The 22226-nt window shown below is 38.4% G+C and overlaps 2 protein-coding genes across 2 annotated transcripts; both read left to right on the top strand.

Moving 5' to 3' along the window:
* On the top strand, window positions 6136-7014 carry LOC104760074 (glutathione S-transferase T3-like). Its single transcript, XM_010482924.1, has one exon. The coding sequence runs from the start codon at window positions 6136-6138 to the stop codon at window positions 7012-7014; it is 879 nt and encodes a 292-aa protein (XP_010481226.1).
* LOC104760073 lies at window positions 7721-8338 on the top strand. The gene has a single exon (XM_010482923.1). It carries the CDS (start codon window positions 7721-7723, stop codon window positions 8336-8338), a length of 618 nt encoding a protein of 205 aa, XP_010481225.1.

The following is a 22226-nucleotide window of genomic DNA, read 5'->3' as shown; positions in this document are numbered from 1 at the left end:
GGGGGGGGGGGGGGGGGGGGGGGAAAAGCCATTAGGGTATTCTCCTATCCATGGACGTTAGGCAGGATGTGAAGAGTGATGGAGTAATGGAAGGGGTGGTTACGGGTTACTCACTTAAAAATGAGATTTTCGACAAAGGCGGATGATAGGATTACAAACGAAGAAAAAGGAAACTTAAGGGAAGAGCGACAAGCAAAGGATTACCAGGGTCAAGCGCTTTGCGTACCACTCGGCGAGGGTTTGAGGGAGATGCTGCTTTGAAAATGTGGGAAGCCGGAGGCGGATGAGAGGTCAGAGGAGGTCTGAGCACCAAAAACATCTAAAGGGCCGGTGGTCCGTGCCATTTCTGCTTATGGACCGTTGGATAATGCTGTTTTTGGGTCTAAAAAGTGATTGAGATCTGGTTTTTTGAAAACTTCATACTTCTAGTAGGTTATCTTGGGACCCGGGCCTGAGAGAGGAAAGTCTACGTATAATTCAATAATAGTTGATACATATACCAATCATGATACATGTTACAAACATTTATACGTGTTGTAATCTCATATATAATATTTATAAGAATATATAATATAAAAATAGAATATAGTTCCGATCATGTTAATGAGTAACCTCAAATCGAAGTTTTGTATAAATGTGCTGTTATTACGTTGAGAACAAATTTTTGAAATTAAAAATTTATAATTTACATGATGAAATTGTTAGTTTTCCTTTTCTAAATTTTTTGACACGTGTAAAATCTTATCGATAGACTTGTCACTTGTCTCAATCATGTTAATAACTAATTTGAAACAACATTTATATATGTTTTACTTATTAATAAATACTAAAAAAATCTAGCAAAATTAGGTTAATAATAAGAAATTAGTTCAATTTTCCATATATAAATAGTTATTTATTGTTACTTATGTATAGATTTTTTTTATGATAGGTTTAGAATTTTAAATAAGACATATGCTCAATTTACTTACGGTGATAGGTAAATTTTTCCTTTTTGCTTTTGGATTAGTTTTTTTTTGTTTGCTATAATTTTTTTAACTTTTTTTTTCTAGCCATTGACTTAGACATGAATCGAAATCTAAGATCGTTAATTTGACACATGTCGTGATCATGTTAAACAGTAATCTGGACACGTTTAAAAATATAACATCCGCGAACTGGAATCCTGGTTTAGGGGATGCATCGGTCGATGTAATGTCGGTTTTGTGCGGTTCGACTTAAGCTAAACGTTGCGTTTTGGGGATAGAAAACCCTTGAGTCGATTATAAAAGGGGGTTTGTCGTTTTGTGGCCGAGGTTTAGCCGCTTTTGAGAAAAAAGAAGGAGAGAAAAGAAGTTCTTGCTGTTCTTGAGGTTTTGGGTGAGATTTTTGGAGTTTGAGGCTGTTACTGTAGAGATCTGTAGCTGGGATCGTTGTAGGAGCTTCCTAGGAGCGTAGATCTTCCTGTTTGAGGTTCAAAATCTTGTTGGCAAAGGTGAGTGCATGACCATGCCTTATCTAAGCTTGAGATTTTCTCTGATCTGCTTGTTTATGTGTTTATTTGGCTTGTTAGAATGTTGTTAAGTCGCAAGAAGATTTGGGAAGCTTTTTCTGGCATTGGTTTTGTGTTCTTGGTGGTTTAGGGACGGAGATACGACGAGAAGCTACGGGGAAAAACGATGTTCGGCATGTGCATCGGTCGATGCATGGTTGGTGTTTGTTGATACGGATGTCTGGTTTGTTGTTTGGTTATTGATTGTTGGTTGATGGTTAGAGTTGTCTCAATTGCTTGTGTGTATTAGCCCAGTAGATGGGAGGATTACCTCACTGAGTGTTTATAAAATACTCATGCATCTCAATTTGTGTTTGTGGAGCAGGTAAAGGTAAAGTTTGATCGTGGAATCAAGGCAATGAAGAGGAGGATGTTCTAGTGACTCATTTGGTTGTTGTCTGGCCTTGCTAGGTTGCTAGAGTTGAGTCATTAGAATGTGGTTAGGTTGCTACTTCTTTGATTCTTGATGTTTGGATTATTGGTTTAATTGTTATGAATTAATATTGGATATTGGTATTAGTTATTTATTGGTTTAGTGGCATCGTTTTATGTTATCCGCGATTGTATGATTGTGGTTAGGTGGCTAATGGGTATGAGACCACTAGTTTAGATTATTATTATTATTATATTAAAAAAAATAAGTCGGATCGTTTCAAAAAATCTTAGATATACAATTGACATGTGTCACGATATTGCTAATGAGTAACTTTAATATCAAGCTTTATATAATAATATATATTAAATTACGTAAGGTTTTTGTGATGATTTTTTTTAACATTTTTAGGTATTGTGTTTTTTCCGAAAATAGATATATAGATGTTAGTTTTAACAAAATAATGTTATAGTTAGAAAGGGCTTGTGTGAGTTAACCGAAAGACTGACATTTACGCATATTTGAGATTTTTTTTCAGATAAGTAGATGATGGTTATGTGATAATAGTGACATTTTTTTTTTTTGATAAAACAATGTGATATATTGAATGATGAAAATTTCATATAAGAACTCGACAATATTGTGTGTACCATATATAATATAGATAAACAATCAAATGGAAAACATATCTTGTTAAAATCTTGACAATGCTGATATTTCTTTATCATATATTAAATGGAGAAATCTATTTTATTATTTTTCTTTTTCTTTTTTTCTAACTTATTAAGTTTTGTTTGGTATATTCTAATATTCACAACTGTCGTTGGTGCTCCAGCTAGATCAAGAGTTCAAATGGAGAAAAGAGAGTCTGTACTAAAAGATAACGCATTGATACATTAATCTTATTAAAACCTTTATAAGTAAGCACGTACGTTAAGTATTTCTTTCACCTAGCAATTCTTGAAAGCTTTTTCCAAACACCATATATTCTCCGAGTCAGTTAAATTACATACTTAATATAAATAATTTTATGCCAAATCATAATAATAGTATATACAGTATTTGATATTTATATATAACCTAATTAACATTCATATTATGTGTCAATAAAATTAATTAGATAATAACATCAGTAACATATATTGTAGTGATAGCTGCTTAAAAGTAATAGCTTTTTTTGTTTGAATATACTTTACCTGAACTCAATCGTTCGTCATGGACCTTGTGGTCGTGGCATCATATCCGATCCACGTTATACTTATTAAACTATGAAAAACAACAAGAGAAACCTTAATTAAACATCATTAAAGAAAACAAACAAAATAATATATTAACTAGTATCTATCTTAATCGATGCACAAGTTGTGGCATAAGAGAATATTGTTTTTATTATTTTATATGGTTACATGTAGGTATGTCAATTAGGCCTAAAGTCTGCTGGCTAGTCTGACTTGATTTTAAAAAATATTAGATTCAGACTTAAATTCATATATTCACAAAAAATCGGGTCTTTCGAACTTAGCCCGTTTAGGCTGTAGGGTTTTTCGGGCTTAGCCCGACCGGGGTCCGACCAACCGAAAAAGCCTTTAAACAAATATATTTGTATTTTTTTGTTAATATATTTATTTGATTGCAATATTTGATTAATAATTTATTGTAAATAAAGTTTAAAATTTTACTTTTAGTTTTCATATTTACTTATTAATCTTATTTAATACTTTTAAAATTTTAATCTATGATATTTTATATGAAATATATATATTTTTATTTGATTAAAGTATAAAAATCTTATTTAGTTTTTATTTTTTTCTTAAAATTAAATTAGTTTTAGTGAATATATATGAGTTATTAAAATTTTGATTGATTTGTTTTATAGTGCACTTTTAAACATTGTTTTTCAAAACTGAAATGACCGACTCGTTTTTTTTTAATAAGTAATAAATAATAATAATAATAATAGTAGTAATAATAATAAATACTCTACAACTAGTGGTCTCATACCCACTAGCCACCTAACCACAAACACACAAGAACGGATAACATAACCATAGCATTAAACCAATAAATATCCAATAATTAAATAACCAATACTCGAAGTATAACAATTCCAATAACCAACAATCAAGAAACATAAAACCAGCAACCAGTGGCAATCCTTATTGGGTTACTCAATAGAGTTTCTGGTCCAAAAATAATTCAAAAACAAAAGAAAAAGCCCAAAAACAATTGAATCGATGCTTAAGTGAGCATCAGAAGAACGGTTGAAGCAACCCTACATGGAAGTTTCTGATTGGATGTGTCTAAAATATAAAACACCAAAAAAAAATATTTTCCTCATTTTTTTCCTTTTCTTTTGCCGACTCTCCCTCTCACTTTCTTCCTTCACGAATCGACGAACCGATGAATCTCTCGATCATTCCTCAGTTATCATAGATTCAATCCATTTAATTTTGTTTTTCCGGCATAAAGATGGAACTATGTTTGCTCTGAGAAGGAATTCCGATCTGACGATTCGTAAATCCACCAAGCTAGGGTTTCATCATTGGCTTCCCTTCGCACCCATAAGCTCGAAGCTGAGCTTTTCTTCAGGGAATAGGAACACCAATCATCATCTGCATCCTCAGGTTTGCTCTATATCTCTCTATTGATCCATTAGATAGTGTATTTGCTCTTGTATTTCGATTGTTGGCGTGAATCTTACTGCCTTCTTCTTTGATTTAACGATTCAAGTTTGAAATCCAGTGATTAGTAATTTCAATCCCAAGATTCATCAATCAGAAACGAGGGTTTTGCTTCAACTATGAAATCTTGATCTTTCCGAGCTGATTAGAGTAGCTTAGTTGATGCTGATGAGCTTGTTTTATGTAATTGTGCTTAAAACTAATCGATTGTTGTCTTTGCAATGAGATAAAGATGAGTACTACAGCTCACAAGACTTTATGCACAACAGAGTGGGAGTCCGAGTCGGTGGTCGCAGTCAAAGGCAGGTTGTAGTACTATGGAGCAGGATGACAAAGGGAAAGGATCTCCTGTAGAAGGTGTGGTTCAGCCTGGTGCATTGGTTACTCTTCCGCCTCCAAGGGAAGTTGCTAGGCCAGAGGTTCAGAGGCAGATCATGCCTACTGGAAACCTTAATGAGGAAGAGTGGGTCACTGTCTACAGGTAAGGCTATTTAAGAAGCTTTATTGCTCTTTACTCTGTTTATCTGTAGTTTTACTTTTCTTTTGCAAATGTTCTTGATTTGCCAACATTCTTATGTCTCTGAAATTCGAGTTACAACATTCTTGGTTAATAACTGGCACTTGGTTGTGTTATGAAGTGCCTTATCTGGTGCATGTCCCTCATGTTTTCAATTTTAGAGAAATGTTCCTAAGAACAGTTGTGTGTTTACCTCTTCAAACCTGTTTGATGCATAATAAATCTAATCAAATCTTCTTTATAAAGGAAACTATGGAACTGAACAATGGTGTGTGTATTTGATGCAGAACTGGTCTGATGCACATAAAGCGCTGAACAAAGGTGCGATGATGAAGTAGTATTCTCGCAAAGACAAATTCAAAGAGCCAAACTCAAAGAAATCCAGGTACATTCTGATCTTTTCATCTATGTTGTCACATGTTCTCGGCTTGGGAGCAAGCGATTGTTGTTTTGTTTTGAAAAATGGTGCTTTGGTCCTATTTGAAAAAAAAAGATTCTTTGCTTTTCTGCTTTTGTTTGTATTAAAAAGAAAATTGAGTCATTCATGTACATGATTGAATTTGAAAATAGTCTTGACTTTAAAGACTACTTTTTGAAAATCTTTTTTAAAAAATTTGACATCATATCTTATCAGATATGATGCTACTAAAGCTGATGGTTGCAAATCACAAAACAAAAAAAGCATAATTTTTTCAAGTTTAAACTATCTAGGTTACAACTAAATATTTGTGTTTCAAGTTTACATCTAACTATACCGTTAGTGTATATTCCTCTTCTGGAAACACACATTACAAAAGTAAACACCTTCGTTACAATCTAATCGAATTACAATCTAATCAAAGGCTCGGTTCCCATAAACTGTAAAAAAGGCGTTTGAAAACAATCAACTCAGACTTTTCAGTTGTCTAATCTTGGATAGATACACGTTTATAGTGCATCTATCTCTGTCTAAACAAACATTTAGCTCATAAACCCTTACCAAGTTCCATTTACTCTAATTCTGAACTTAACCCTTTTATCTAATACTCTAGTAATGAGTTCTTCAAACCCTTACAGTTATCCTCCTAATACTTATATGGATCTGTTGAATTCTCAACAGGATTCTCAGCCTAATCAGTATACCACCCCACTCCCTTCTCAACCTGTCGACTCTATCCCCACATTCTCTTCTCAGCCTGTCCAAATTAGCACACCATCTGTCACCGAAGACTGTATTGACCTTAGTGTCGACGAGAATGAAGAAGAAGCTGGTAGAGGAAGTAGGACAAGGTGGAGTCCCGAGGAGGATATTACTCTCATCAGTGCCTGGTTAAATACCAGCAAAGACCCGATTGTTAGTAATTTGCAGAAGTTCGGTTCCTTCTGGAAGAGAGTTGCCGACTACTTCCAAGCAAGTGAGAGGGCATCGAGTACACATACTAGAGGGCTGTCGCAATGTAAGGCTAGGTGGAACAAGATAAACCACCAAGTGAACAAATTTGTTAGGTGTTACACACAAGCCAGTGCAAGAAGGAAGAGTGGAGAATCTGAAGATGATGTTATGTCTATGGCATGTCAGCTTTACAAGAATGATATGCATAAGCCATTTGTTCTAGGGCATTACTGGAGGGAACTCAAGCATGATCAGAAATGGATCTCGGAGGACTCAAACAAGAAGACTAAGCTTGATTCAGACGGAGCATACATTTCCACTTCAACAAATGATGGCGCTGAACAGAGGCCTCCAGGTGTTAAAGCTTCGAAGAAGAAAGGTAAGCAACCGGTAGTTAGTAATGATGGTGAGGATGTTTCTACGAGAAAACTGGATAAGATTATAGCCATGAAGGATAAGGAACAAGAGGCAAAAGATAGGCAAGGCAAAATGAGGTTGCTTGAGTGTCTCCTTAACAAGCCTGACCTTACACAAGCTTAAGTCACACTCAGAGACAAGCTAACTGACCAACTGTTGTCAAACACTTAGGTTCTGAGTCCCGACTTTGAGCTTTGTTGTGTTATGATTTACGTTTTTATATATGCAAATCTTCTTGTTTTCTTTATGTTTGTGTTTATGTTTAATCATCTGTTTTTGTTTCTCGATTCATATTCATATATGCATCTGTTTTTGTTTCTGATTAAGACATTTGTTATGTTTCAGGTTGTTGGGGTCCATGCGACATGTCAAGCTGTTTGTACTCATGTGAAGGTGGAACTGTTTTTTGGTGAATCCCGTGAAGGTGGACCTGTGCGTTGGTGAGTCCCGTGAAGGTGGTCATGTCTTGTTAAGTCTTGTGAAGCTGTTTGTATGGGACATGTTGTTTTTTGTATGTTTGTATGTTTTTCGGTGGTTCTAGTGACTTGTGAATCATTTTCCGACTGTTATGTCTTGTGTTTTCTATATATTGACCACATATCAGATTCATTGTTCTCAAACACAATCCTTCTTTCCATTTCCTGTATCTCTCTCTCGGCTTGTAGTTTTTTTTTTTTTTTTGGTAAACTTTTAAAACCATAACCTTGTTCTCAAACACAATCCAGTTTCTATCTTCCTTACTAATAAACTTGGGTCTTACTACCAAAATAAAGATTTCTAAACCCCAAAACAAATTTTCTATCTTTAAACCCACAAATATTCTAAGAAGATGTCAAATTGGAGTTCTGATCAAGAAGTTGATGATATGGTAGAGGAAGAAGTTGACAGTATAGTAGAGGAAATTCAGAACCATTGGACTCATACAGAAGATCCACAATTACCAGTTTTCAGAAGAGTGCACATTAATAGAGACCGAGAAGGAGGCCATATTCGGTTATGGAATGATTATTTTAGTGAGAATCCCACTAACACTCAAGGTATGTTTCGCCGTCGATTTAGAATAAACAAATCGTTATTCTTGCGTATTGTTAATAGTATTAAAGATGGGGTCCCTTACTTCAAACAAAGTCGGGATGCAACTGGAAGACTCGGTCTTTCTGCACTTCAAAAATGTACGACAGCAATTCGTATGATGACATACGGAAGTGCAGCAGATGCGATGGACGAATATCTAAGACTCGCTGACACGACTGCGCACAAATGCCTAGAAGAATTTGTTAGCGGAGTTATAAATCTTTTCGGAGATGAGTACCTCAGGAAGCCTACAACGGAAGACCTGCAACGATTACTGAATCTTGGAGAATATCGTGGTTTCCCCGGAATGATAGGGAGCATAGATTGTATGCATTGGGAGTGGAAGAATTGTCCGACGGCATGGAAAGGATAGTATTCACGTGGATCTGGAAAACCAACAATTGTACTAGAGGCTGTGGCATCGCAAGATTTATGGATTTGGCACGCTTTTTTCGGACCACCAGGTACATTAAATGATATCAATGTTTTGGATCGCTCACCAGTGTTCGATGATATACTAGAGGGTCGAGCTCCTAGAGTTACCAATGTTGTCAATGGGCGACAATACAAAATGGCATACTACCTCACTGACGGTATCTATCCCAAATGGGCAGCTTTCATCCAATCAATTACACTTCCACAAGGTCAAAAAGCAAAAATCTTTGCTCAATGTCAAGAAGCATGCCGAAAAGATGTAGAGCGTGCATTTGGAGTCTTGCAGGCTCGATTTGCAATCGTCAAGAATCCCACGTTTTTTTTGGATAAAGCAAAAATAGGCAAGATAATGAGAGCATGTATCATATTGCATAACATGATAGTGGAAGACGAACGACATGAATATAGTTTCTACGAGCCATCAGAGTTTCATCAGGGAGAAGGAAGCGGAACTTCTCATGTGGATTTATCATATTCAACAGATAGGCCAACGAATCTCCATAATATAATGACCATTCGAAATGACGTCCGGGATCCAATAATGCATGACCGTCTTCAAAAAGATTTGATTGAGCATATCTGGCAAAAATTTGGTGCAACCCAACAGTAGAACGGATATAATTTATTTTCTCGTACCCGTTTCTTCTATTATAATTTCTATTTGTCTATTTTTTCCGATTTTGTAAAATATGTTAAATAATCCCGAATTCTGTAAAATATTTTTATTTCCCTTATATGTAATATAAGTAATTAATATAAGTTATTTCTCAATTTAAAATTATTTAAATTTGAAAATTACTAAACAGTAATTTAAAAAAATATATATTTTAATGACTGCGAAACCTTCATAGGTTTCTCTAGTGGAATAATGAATTTTGATAAGTACTTAGTGGGTTGCTTTGATTACCCATATGGGTTACTTCACTGCCCTTGCTCTAATGACCCAACTCTAGCAACCTAGCAATGCCAGACAACAACCAATCGAGTCCCTAGAACATCCTACTCTTCATTGCCGTGATTCCACGATCACACTTTGCCTTTAACTGCACCACAAACAAAAATTGAGATGCATGAGTATTTGATAAACACTCAATGAGGCAATCCTCCCATCTACTGGGCTATGCACACAAAAAATTGTGATACCAAAGTCCAAAACAATCAACAAAATAAACATACAAACCAGGAAAAAAAACATCGTCTCACTGGAAGGGAGGTGTCGACCGACACCAGCCAAGTGTCGACCGACACTACCCCACAGTGTCGATCGATGCTGCTTCACCGGTGTCGACCGACAACCTCCTGGTGTCGAACGACACTAACTCTGTAATCGCTCCGCTCAAAGCCTAGAGTCGTATCTCGCTTCCAATCATCACAAAATCGTCCAATACTCAAACCCAAAGCCATGAACATCCGTAGGAACCTGTAGCAACCAATCCCAGCAAGAAAAACACACAAAACAACAACAAACAAGCAAGAACAAAGGAATCACAGGCTTAGATCAGCCATGGTCATGCACTCACCTCTTTGCAGGAAGATTCAGACCAACATCAACAAATCCAACCCTCCTAGCAAGCTTCTAGCACCTTCCTACCTTTAGATCTCTCAAGAAAAGCTAACAAAACTCACAAACTCTCCCAAAAACTGAAGAACACATCTCCTCTCTCAAAACTCTCAAAAGCGGCGACCAAAGAACTTGCCAAAACCCTTTTTCTGTCGACAAATCCTTTAAATAAATCGGTTCCATGGTTTTCCCTAAACCAAACTGACCCAAATCGACAATTAAGTCAATTTGGTCGAACCAGAAATTATTGGTGTCGACCGACACAAATACTTATAAGTTTGATTTTTTTCATGAGTTTGATAAGCTCTGAAAAACCCGAAAAGCCTTGTTAGGACCGGGCCCGGGCTTTGAAATATAGGCTTAAAAATATTTTGGACGGGTCGGGTTGGGCTCAAACACATGCGGGTTTTACGGGTTTCGGGCCAAGCCGGGCCAGGCTAGCCCGATTAACACCCCTAATTACATGTATCTATTAAAAACAATTTTTAATTAAAAATAAATTTCTATTTTAAATAGATGATTGAAAAATACTTTCACTCCCTAGAGGTGAACCTTTGTATTCACCCCCTCTCTAAACGAATCAGAATGTTCTATCTAATATTTCATTTAATAAATAAATTAAAATTAATTTGAAGAGCAAAACAAATTAAAGAAACAAATTCTGTATATTTTTATTTAAGGAAAATTAAATATTAGTTTGGTTTAGATTTTACAATGAAACAAGGTTATATATCGGTTTGGGTTTATAAATGAGCATTAGGATTTGGATTTTACAATTAAACGAAACTATATGTCAGTTTGGATTTACAAATGAAGTGGTTAGGGTTTAGATTTTACAATTAGAATGAAATTATATGTCTGTTTGGGTTTACAAATGAGATGGTTAGGGTTTAGATTTTACAATTAGAACAGAATTATATGTCGGTTTGAGTTTACAAATGAGATGGTTACGGTTTAGATTTTACAATTAGAACGAAATTATATGTCGGTTTGAGTTTACAAATAAGATGGTTAGGGTTTAAATTTTATAATTAGAATAAAATTATATGTCGGTTTGGGTTTATAAACAAAATGGTTAAAGTTTACATTTTATAATTAGAAAGAAACGATATATCGGTTTAGGTTTATAAAAAACGGTTTAACTTTTTAATTTTATAATAATGTATACTGATTTTGTTTCTTTATTTTAGAAGGCGGTGAATCTTTGCATTGATCCTGGGGGTGAACCCCAAACATCGTTGTTGACGAGACCGTTCATGGTTGCATTATTCTTCAGATATATAGGAGTATCATTTCGACAAATATAACACATCTAAATAATCGGCTTTCTAAGGTTGTAATTATACATTTATTAAAGACTTTATTAACTGGCTGTGATAATTGTGGAAGAAACGTGTTTTAAGAGAGAGAGTTGAGTATTCACCGAGCTCACGCAAGCTAAACAAATAAGGGGTTGTAATCTTCCAACAACACTGATGAAATGTATAACGAACTCATTAAAAGCTACCAACAAAATTTGGGTACGTAGGACACATATGGCCGGTGACAAGACACATTTAATGTAAAATTGTAAAACAAGTCGTTTTATGTCAAAGAACACATGATGACATGAATATCCTTAATGGTAACATTTTACTAATCCAGTAAGAGATACAGTATTTTTTTTTGATTTGTAATCCTTAATTACCACAGTGTAACATATTTTATTGCTTTAGTAATTACAGATCACAATAACAGTAATGAAGAGTTAGCAGTACTGTAATTAATATTTTCAGTTCGTTTTGCATCAACTCTTTTTTTACCGTTATTTAATATTTAGCTTTTTATATCACCAGTTCAATTTACTACTTTTTATATTGTGACTTATTAATATAACGGTGAGGTGAAAGTAGAAAAAAAGACGATACAAAAACCTTTACACCAGCAATACGTAAGTGTAACAAATAAATATTATGGGTCTTAAGATAAGATCCAAAGTGTTACATGTATGGTAATGACCTTGACAAGTTGCAACACAAAACGGAGTATCAAAAGTCATGAATTGGTGTAATATGCACCAAACGTTTACTTTATTTTTCCTTACCTGTAAACTTAACCCATAGACTATTTTCAAACTTAATTATGGAAGATGAGATACACACAACATAACACATGTTGAGATTATTTTGGGGCTGCCGGCTGCTACCAAGTTGATTAATAGAAACAAACGTTCACGTTACACACTTTTACTTTTTAGACATGAGAAATATATCATATAAAATTTATATAAAGCTTAAGATTTTCTTCTTAAGACTATCTTTTTGATGTTTCGTGGGCATTTCGTTTAAATAACCATTCTTGATATTATTATATATTGAAACGAGTATTTTCTTTGACCGTCCAAAACTTTTTTTTGCGATGGTTTTGCAGGTTGTTGCTCTCTTTTTTTATTGCCGGACTTACCATCTCCTTTGTATTTTCCTTTGGGATATCATTTTAAATTATTAATATACAAATTAATTTAATATTATTTATATTTTTTTTATATATAATCTTTAGTATTATTTTAGTAACTAGTAAGTTATCTGTTTTATTTTATATATAATATTTAGTAAATTATCCGTTTTAATTTTTTTGGTGTGCACCATTAATATCCGTTTTAATTGTTACTATCTACATGGTCGTGGTAGATAGATAGGAGACTTGTAATAAATAAGATAAGAGCGTTATGTGGATATCCTTTGTCTAAGTAGTCAGGGTTTTACAAAATTTTACACTAAGTCAGTAAGCCTTGATTTGCTTTTGAGAGATTCATAGTTTTGGTTTTAGATTTGGAAAAATGATTGCAAAACTTATTTTGGTTTTAGATTATTTTGATTTGGAAAGAGATTCATAGTTTTGGTTTTAGATTATTAATGCAAAACTATTTAATATTATAGAGTATTGTAACTCAAACTGTTTGTAATGGTTTTGTGTTTTGCGATACTCTGTACAGAGCCGACTCTAAGTTTATAAAGGCCACAATCAAATTAAAATAAAAGGGGCAGCACTGTCGAACCGAGAACTCAAAACCATTAACCAAGATAAATATCACTAGATTACATACACTCTTTTCAAAAATAAGGCCGAAAACTGAATATAAAATAAGACCACAAGCTCATGTTTCATAGGCTTGACCTTTGGGCCGGTTCTGACTTAGTATATCAGATACTCTATGTAGAGAGTCATCTATTGTGAATTTGAACAGGAAAAATATATTGTAGAATTATTGTTTATGTAAACTGCTATCATATAAATCGTGCGCATATGTGTTAGTTTTACATAGACTTTATCATTACAATAAATATTAATATATATTTAATAATTATATAACATATGATAAAATAAATAAATAAGAGAGTTAACAAAAAATATTATTTTTAAAATAAGAATATTTTAAGTAGAACTTAATTAGTATAAATGTTTAAACAATTTATATTTTATAAAAATGTGAAACTATTACATTTCAGAAAAAATTTAAAACATGCAAAACATAAAAGCATATTAAAAATAGAAATGACAATTATAAATGGAAAAAAAGATTAATTGTAATCTTAATTATAATATTGAGTTGTGCCAAATTTTTACTAAATTTTTGCCAAATCAATGTGTAACTTATTCAATTTCCATATATTGTCATAAGTTGAAGCTTATAGAATGAACAGCTAGCATTCACAATCACAACAAAAAGAAAAAAATGAAACAACCACCTAAAATAGGTTTGATACAAACTTACACCAACAAACCAGTTTCTCACGTTAGACCAAAGCTGCAACTACTTCAGGTCTCAAACCTGAAACCTTCTTTTAGCCAAAAAAAAAAGCACATTTCTTTCTATGATTGTTTACAACAGCAAAAAGTTCATGTAACTTCCCACAATGTCAGTCGACACCATTCGTGGTTGGTCAAATCGGTTCGATTTAAATTCTCCGGTTCGCGTAGCTGGTTTAGGGACGCCCTTCGAGTTTATAAGGGAAAACTTGACTTACTTCGTCCCTTTAGCCGTTTCTGTGGGTTTTAGAGAGAGAAGAAGACAAAAGTGTTCCATAGCCTGTTCTTGAGGTTTTTGGGAGAAATCTTTGAGCTGTGAGAGAGTTTCTTCCTGGAGAGTGAGGATCCAAGGCTAGGGACGTGGTGGGAAGGTTGTTGTGGTGGTAGTGACGTGGTGGGAAGGTTGTTGTGGTGGTAGTTTCGTCGTTTGGGCATAGATCTCATTGCTTTGGCTAGGGTGAGTGCATAACCATGACTTATCTAAGCTAAGATCTCTGTTTCTGTGATTTTGTGTGTCGTTTGGTTGTACTCTTGTGGTTGTTTGTGAGTTTTTGTAGCTCATGAAGCTTGGTTTCGTTCCTGGGATCGTGTGGAATGAAAATGAGAAGCTTCGAGGCGAGATTCAGAGGTTCTGTTCGAAGGAAATCATATTGGTGTCGACCGACACCAACGAGAGGACGATTCGGGGACTTAGCGAGCATCAGTCGACACCATGTGGAGGTGTCGGTCGACACCGTTAGTGTTTCGGGAGTGTCGAGCAGGTGTCGGTCCACACCAGATGCCCAGTGTTGGTCGACACCTTCGGGTATCAGTCGACACCCTTTTGACAGTAACCGAATTGTGTCGAGTCACTTTGTGCATGTTCCTGTTTTGTTATATTGTTGTTGCTTGTGGCATGAGAGATCTTATTGCTTGTGTGTATAGCCCAGTAGTTGGGAGGATTGCCTCACTGAGTGTTTATTAAAATACTTATGCATCTCAATTTGTGTTTGCGGTGCAGGTAAAGGAAAAGTGTGATCGTGGGATCCAGGCGATGAAGAGGAGGATGTTATAGAGGCTTGGTTGTTTGCTCTATGTCTTTGTTAGGATGATAGAATGGAACTTAGTGGTCTAGAACGGATGCTAGGATTGTTGGTTTATGATTTATTTATTTTCTGGATTGCTATTGGATTAATTTTATGTTATTTTCTTAATTGATTATTGGATTTTTTTATTTTGTTGTCCGCTGTTGTTGTTAATGATTGGGGGTAGGTTGCTAGTGAGCCCATACGGTTCTAGGTACGGGTTCGCTATGTGCTTTGTGTTGTGGATATTGGATTGAATGCCTTTGTGTGGCATGGGGTCCTAGAACATCCTCTTCGAGGCTACTTTGAGATTTCACAATGAGTTGTGTTTCTTGTGTAGTAGAGTCATTTTGTTTGCTTAGCCTTCTGTTCTTGGTGATACAGATGGTTAGAGGTGAGGGAACTGCTGGTCGTGGGCATGGCCGAGGACGGGGACGGATTCATGAGGTCAATGAGAGTGTGACCCAGAGCATGACCAGTGAGGAGGTGGCGGAGTTGCAAGTTCCTCCTAGTGTGTCTGGAGACCAGGCTGTTGGTTGTATTGGCAGGGCAGGAGGGCTCAGGGTCGGTATCGGTGTTGCCCCGGGAGTGGGGGTTGCAGCGGAGGGTGCTCCCAGTAGAGAGGATGTCTTGGCAGGCTTTCTAGCTCAGGTTTTGGTGCGGCTTCCAACAGTGGTGCCACCAGTGGATGGTGGGCAGGTTCCAGTAGTACCGCGAGTGGTTGGTGGGTAGGTTCCAGTGGTGCCGCCAGTGGTTGATGGGTAGGGTCCAGCGGTACAACCTGCTGCTAGGGTGCAGGCAGGTGTGCAGCCAGGAGCCGAGGTAGTGGATGCTCAGTATGTTCAAATGATGGTGCAGCTACGACATGTGGGTGCAGGATTTTTCCCAGGAGGCACAGATCCGAGTGCAACGAATGAGTGGAGAGAGCGGATGGAGGATATTTTCCAGTTGCTCTAATGTCCCGACCAATATCGGGTAGACTTGGCAGCGCACTACCTTTCGGGGGATGCAAGGTTCTGCTGGAGGTCGGTGACGACACGAAGAGTGAAGCGTGAGATGACTTGGTTGGATTTTGTGGGAGAGTTTAGTGCCAAGTATTTTCCGTAAGAGGCACTTGATCGTACGGATACGCGGTTCTTGGGGTTGACTCAGGGGAACCGTACTATGAGGGAGCTGGACATAGAGTTTTTTAGGCTTGTGGGGTTTGCAGGCCAAGCTTTGGAGCGAGAATTAGCTCAAGTGCGGAGGTTCTTGTTAGCTCTGCGGGATGACTTGAGGACTCGCTGTAGAGTGAGGAGCTATGCTACAAGAATAGAGCTGGTAGAGACTACAGCTGGGATAGAGAATGACTTGAGGTCACATGTTGTGGTGGTCAGTCCTCCGGCGCAACCGAAGCGGACTCAGCCGCTTTCTGCTTCTGGAAAGGGCGGTAAGCCTCCACAAGGGTAGAAGAGTAAGTTCGATGCTATGCAGAGGTCGGGGTCTAGTGGTGCAGGATGCTTTGGGTGTGGGAGTATGGAGCACAGGGTGGCGAGTTGTCCACAGAGTGGCAACCAGGCAGCACCGCTGACGACTCATGTGTGTTACCATTGCAGGGAGGCTTGGAATCTTAAATCGTCGTGTCCTAAGCTACATTTGATGGCTGTGGTGGTAGTGCAGTTAGGAGTGCAACATGCGGGACATACATCATTGCCTTTGCCAGTGGCACTGCGTGTGTACACGACAGTGGAGTCAGGAGGAACCAGTGCTAACACGATCACGGGTACAATTTTTAAACTTGACTTGTGTTTCTTTTGTCATTTTTGGATTTTTGTTGTTTGTGATGAATGTTAGGGTTCTTAGTGCATAAGGTGTGGAATTCCGTCCCATGTATTGTTTGACTCCGGAGCTACTCATTGCTTCGTTACCTAGAGTGTGCCCGAGAGGAGCAACATTCATGAAGATCCCGGGGAGCGGTTCAGGGCCGTGAAGGTTGCTGGAGGCGGGATCATACAGGTTTACGGATGAGCTAGAGATGTAGAAATATAGGTGGCTGGAGAGTCGATGCCGTCAGATCTAGTTATCAGTCCTATGGAGCTGTATGATGTGATTTTGGGCATGGATTAGTTGCAACGGTATAGAGTACATCTGGATTGCCATCGGGGTAGGGTTGTATTTGAGAGGCCCGGAGCGAAGAGTTGGTTTTATGAGGGAGTGAGGCCGACTTGAGGAAGTCTGGTTATCTCAGCTGTGCAGGCAGAGAAGATGATCAGAAAGGGACGAGAAGCGTATTTTGCTACGCTTGTGATGCCGAAGTCTGTGGGGCAGGTTGGTGTGGGTGAGATCCCTGTGGTTTGGGAGTTTAAGGATGTTTTTCAGTCGTTGCAAGGGTTACCACCATCTCGGTCTGATCCTTTCACGATTGAGTTGGAACCAGGGACTATGCCATTGTCTAAGGCACCCTACAGGATGGCTCCAGCAGAGATGACAGAGCTGAAGAAGCAGTTGGGGGATTTGTTGGGAACGAGATTCATTCGCCCTAGTATTTCAACGTGGGTGATATGATCATGATACCATCTAAGAAGATCCTTCAGTCTTGTTCAACACGAACGAATTCAAAGACCAATTCTTCCAGCCAAACGACTATTTGGGATACATTCTTACCTCATTTAGAGCATATCACGTGAAGGAGTTGTTCATTTTACAAATCAGGTGAACTCATGGCTATGCGATTTGGACCTACGAGCATTCAACGGAGGATTCCGACCAGGTCAGAAGTATTCAAGGTATGAACGAAACGGTTCTGGAATCTTGATCCACTACATAACCACGGAGAATTGGAATTACCTTAATACAAGTTCATATGTGAAAGATATAGATATTTCAAGTCAGTGGATCTATCCCAGTTCGAGTTTCACGTTTGAGCCAAAGATCGTGTTACACAGACCAACTCAGCAACAATTTCGACATGAAATAAGTTGGAGGATGTCGATGGATCTCGTATGTTTCCAACAAGTACAAGAAAACAAGATTTGGCCAACAAACCACAAAGATACGCTTCATTTTCCAAAGGAGGTCAATCTAGTTCTTCACCTGTCCAACTGGTTTAGGAGCTTCCAGAATTATGTTTGGCAACCAGGAGCTGTTCCTACTAAGACCACGGTAAACAAATCATACAGCCCATGTTGTTTCTCATCAGCAAGTTGGAAAGAATCAAAGTCAAAGAAGATCAAAGATACACTTAATGGGTCAATTGAAGAGCTTATGGCCAAAGAGAGCATGAGAAACCCTATTGGGGATGTTGTCTATCAAGTCCAGTCCACTTTGAGCCTAATACAAGCCCAATAAAGCCCAAAATAATCACTTTGTTTTGTGGTCAAAGAAGAGTGACGAAAATAAGAGATTCATGCACCAAAAATCACCTTGGAGGGAGGGAAACATGCACCAAGAGTTTGGTCTTCATTCAACTTAGTATCTTTAATGTTTTTAGTTTCAAGAATAATCAATACTAGGCTTTGTGACCAAGTTTTCTATCCCTATATAAACACATGTAATCTCATTTGAGAAAATCATTCAGTCAAGAAACCTTTTATCTTTTATTTGAGAGTGGTAAATTCTTTTGTTCCTTTTGAACTTGTTGTTTCTCCTTGGTAGGTTACATCAAAGAGTTTCGGTATATCAAGTGATTCCGCCGCACTTGACATTTCCATTCACTAGATGAAGATTGAAGAGTCGTTACAAGAGAGTCTAGGGCACAAGGATTTTCGGGATTCATCTCACGCCTTGTCATCTGTCTCCGTGAAGCTTATATCTAAAGTTCCACCGCCTTGCTTTGTTTGGTTTGTTTTAAGAGATTTTGGGGCATAAAGATTTTCGAGTTTATCTCACGCCTTATCATCCAGCTTCGCGAGCCATCGGAGTTCTAGGATTATCAGTCTACCTACCTTAGAGCGTCGATTCCTTGGGAGGATCACATCACTGGGGAGCACCAGTGTTGTTTGTTAAGAAGAAGGATGGAAGTTTCCGCTTGTGTATAGATTATCGGGGTCTGAACCGAGTCACTGTGAAGAACAAGTACCCTCTCCCGTGGATTGATGAGTTGTTGGATCAGTTGTGGGGTGCCACTCCAAGATTGATTTGGCGTCAGGTTACCACCAGATTCCGATAGATGAGCTAAACATTAGGAAGACAGCTTTCATGGGCACTATGAGTTTGTGGTGATGCCCTTTGGTTTAACCAATGCACCAGGTGCGTTAATGAGGTTGATGAACAATGTATTCCAATCCTGGTGTATTCTAAGAGTCCTGAGGAGCACGAGATATATCTGAGAGCAGTTCTGAAGAAGTTGCAGGAGCAGAAGCTTTTCGCTAAGCTGAGCAAGTGCAATTTCTGGCTGAGAGAGATGGGTTTCTTGGGTCATGTTGTTTCTGCAGCAGGAGTTTCTCTATATCCAGAGAAGATTCAAGCCATCATGGATTGGCCTAGACCACAGAGTGCTACAGAGATCAGGAGTTTTCTTGGGTTGGCAAGGTACTACAGGAAGTTCGTAAGGGGTTTTGCGAGTATAGCACAGCCGATGACTAAGGTGACAGGGAAGGATGTTTCCTTTGTGTGGTCGCCGGAGTGAGAGACAGCTTTTGAGAGTCTGAAGCAGGTGTTGACGAGTACACCAGTATTGGCCTTGCCGGAGAAGGATAAGCCATATGTAGTGTACACAGATGCTTCCAGAGTTGGTTTGGGGTGTGTGCTGATGCAAGAGGGGAAGGTTATTGCCTATGCTTCGCTGCAGCTGCGGAAGCATGAGGGCAATTACCCTACCCATGACTTGGAGATGGTAGCTGTAGTTTTCGCTTTGAAGATTTGGAGATCTTATTTTTATGGCGGGAAGGTACATGTGTTCACAGATCATAAGAGCCTGAAGTTTATCTTCACTCAGCCTGAGTTGAACTTAAGGCAGAGGCGGTGGTTGGAGTTGGTGGCAGATTATGATCTGGATATAGCTTATCACCCTGGTAAAGCTAACTTGGTAGCAGACGCTCTGAGTAGGAAGCGGGCGACTTCTGCTCAGGAGCAGGATATTGAGTCTCTCGTGAGTGAGATTAGTACTTTGAGGTTATGTGCTATTCCACAAGAGCCATTGGGACTGGTGGCAGTTGACAGAGCGGATCTTCTGAGTAGAGTGCGGTTGGCTAAGGAGAGTGATGAGGGGCTGGTGAACGCCTCTAGAGTTGAGGGTTCAGAGTATCAGGTCTCTGCTAATGGGACTATCCTGGTGCATGGTCGGGTTTATGTGCCCAAGGATGAGGGTCTGAGGCAAGAGATTCTGAGAGAAGTCCATTCAAGCAAGTTCTTTGATCATCCTGGATCGACCAAGATGTACCGTGACCTCAAACGGTATTATCATTGGGTCGGGATGAAGAGGGATGACGCTAGTTGGGTTTCGAGGTGTGATACTTACCAGCTAGTGAAGGCTGAGCATCAGGTGTCGGGAGGCCTGTTGCAGAGTTTACCCATTCCTGAGTGGACGTGGAATATGATTACCATGGATTTTGTTGTTGGTTTGCCTGTGTCGCGGACCATGGATGCTATCTGGGTGATTGTGGATCGTTTGACCAAGTATGCACATTTTTTGGCCATTAAGAATGACTGATGGAGTAGCAATTCTGGCTAAGAAATATGTGAGGGAGATTGTGAGGTTTCATGGTGTGCCTGTGAGCATAGGGTAAGACAGGGATTCCAAGTTCACTTCAGCGTTTTGGAGAGCGTTTTAGGCGGAGTTGGGCACTAAGGTACATATGAGTACAACCTACCATCCTTAGACATATGGGCAGTCAGAGACGACGATTCAGACTCTGGAGGACTTGTTGAGGATGTGTGTGCGGGATTGGGGTGGTTATTGGATCGATCACCTGAACCTGGTAGAGTTTGCTTACAATAATAGTTATCAGGAGAGTATTGGTATGGCTCCTTATGAGGCGTTTTATGGGAGGCCATGTTGCACACCTTTATGTTGGACTCAGGTGGGGGAGAGGAACATATTGGATGCAAGTTTTGTTCAGAAGACCTCAGAGAATATCCGGGTGCTCAAGCTGAAAATGAGGGAGGCTAAGGACAAACAGAAGAGTTATGCTGATCAGAGGAGAAAGGTCATTGAGTTTTAGGTGGATGACATGGCGTACCTCAAGATGACCATGTTGCGGAGTCCGAACAGGTCATTGTCAGAGACTAAGTTGAGTCTGAGGTACATGAGTCCTTTCAGGGTTGTTGAGCGGGTGGGACCGGTTGCATACAGGTTGGAGTTGCCTTAGGTTATGCGTGCGTTCCACAAGGTCTTCCATGTGTCGATGGTTAGGAAGTGTCTTCACAAGGACGACGAGGTGTTGGCTAAGATTCCTGCATATCTTCAGCCCAACATGATTCTTGAGGCGAGAGTGGTAAGGGTACTCGAGAGGCGGATCAAGGAACTTCGACGGAAGAAGATTCCTTTAATGAGAGTCTAGTGGGACTGTGATGGTGTGTTAGAGGAAACTTGGGAGCCATAGGCGAGGATGAAGGCAAAGTTCAAGAAGTAGTTTGAGAAGGAGGTCGAGGCTTCAGCTTGCCTAACCTTAGTCCTAGTGTCGTGGTGGTTTGAAGACCGTGGTGGTTTGAAGACCGTGGCTAGTGCAGACGGAATATTCCAGCCCATCTCTCTTGATTCTTGGTCGCTTAGGGGTGGTTGGTTTTGCGACTAAGTACCAGGATGAGGTGGTGCTTGGGATGCGGGTCGTTGGCTCGGTGCTGTTGTATCTTATTTTTTTATGTATTTTCGTTGAGTTTGTAACGATTATGACATTTAAAGATTAATAAGATGAGTATTTCTTTATTTTTGACTAGTGTTGTCATGAAAAATGAGAAATAGCTCGGGTTTCTATAATTGGAAGTTTCCATAAATAGAAAATTTCCATAAAATGAGTTTTTATAATTAGAAAGTTTCTAAAAATGGAAAGTTTTGTGGAAGTGTGGTGATCTTCGTGATGATCATGCGGGATCTTTTATGGAAGTGTGGTGATCTTCGTGATGATCATGCGGGATGGAATGCATTCGATCGATGAGGAAACAAATTGTAAACCTAAACGAAGAGGAAACACAAATTGAAAATAAAATGATACTAAGAAACGAAATCGAGACTCACAAGAAGGGAGTTAAAGACCTTTAATCCTAGATCTAAGGAAGGGAGGGTTGAAGCCGAGATCCTCAACTCGAAACTAATTTGATAATCGTTTCAATTTGGTTGATTTATAGTTGACCAAAAACAAAACTTTTCACAATTAAACGGTTTACTCAACAATCAATTGTGACAAGTCACGGCTCTTATACGTAAATTGAGCTTATTATATAAGAAGACCTCTTGTTTTTTTTTTTTTTTTTTTTTTTTTTTTTTTTTTTTTTTT

This window comes from Camelina sativa, chromosome 17 (assembly GCF_000633955.1).
Source record: "Camelina sativa cultivar DH55 chromosome 17, Cs, whole genome shotgun sequence".
Lineage (NCBI taxonomy): Eukaryota > Viridiplantae > Streptophyta > Magnoliopsida > Brassicales > Brassicaceae > Camelina > Camelina sativa.
The sequence above is the reverse complement of the archived record's forward strand: the minus strand, read 5'-3'. Positions and strand labels throughout refer to the sequence as shown.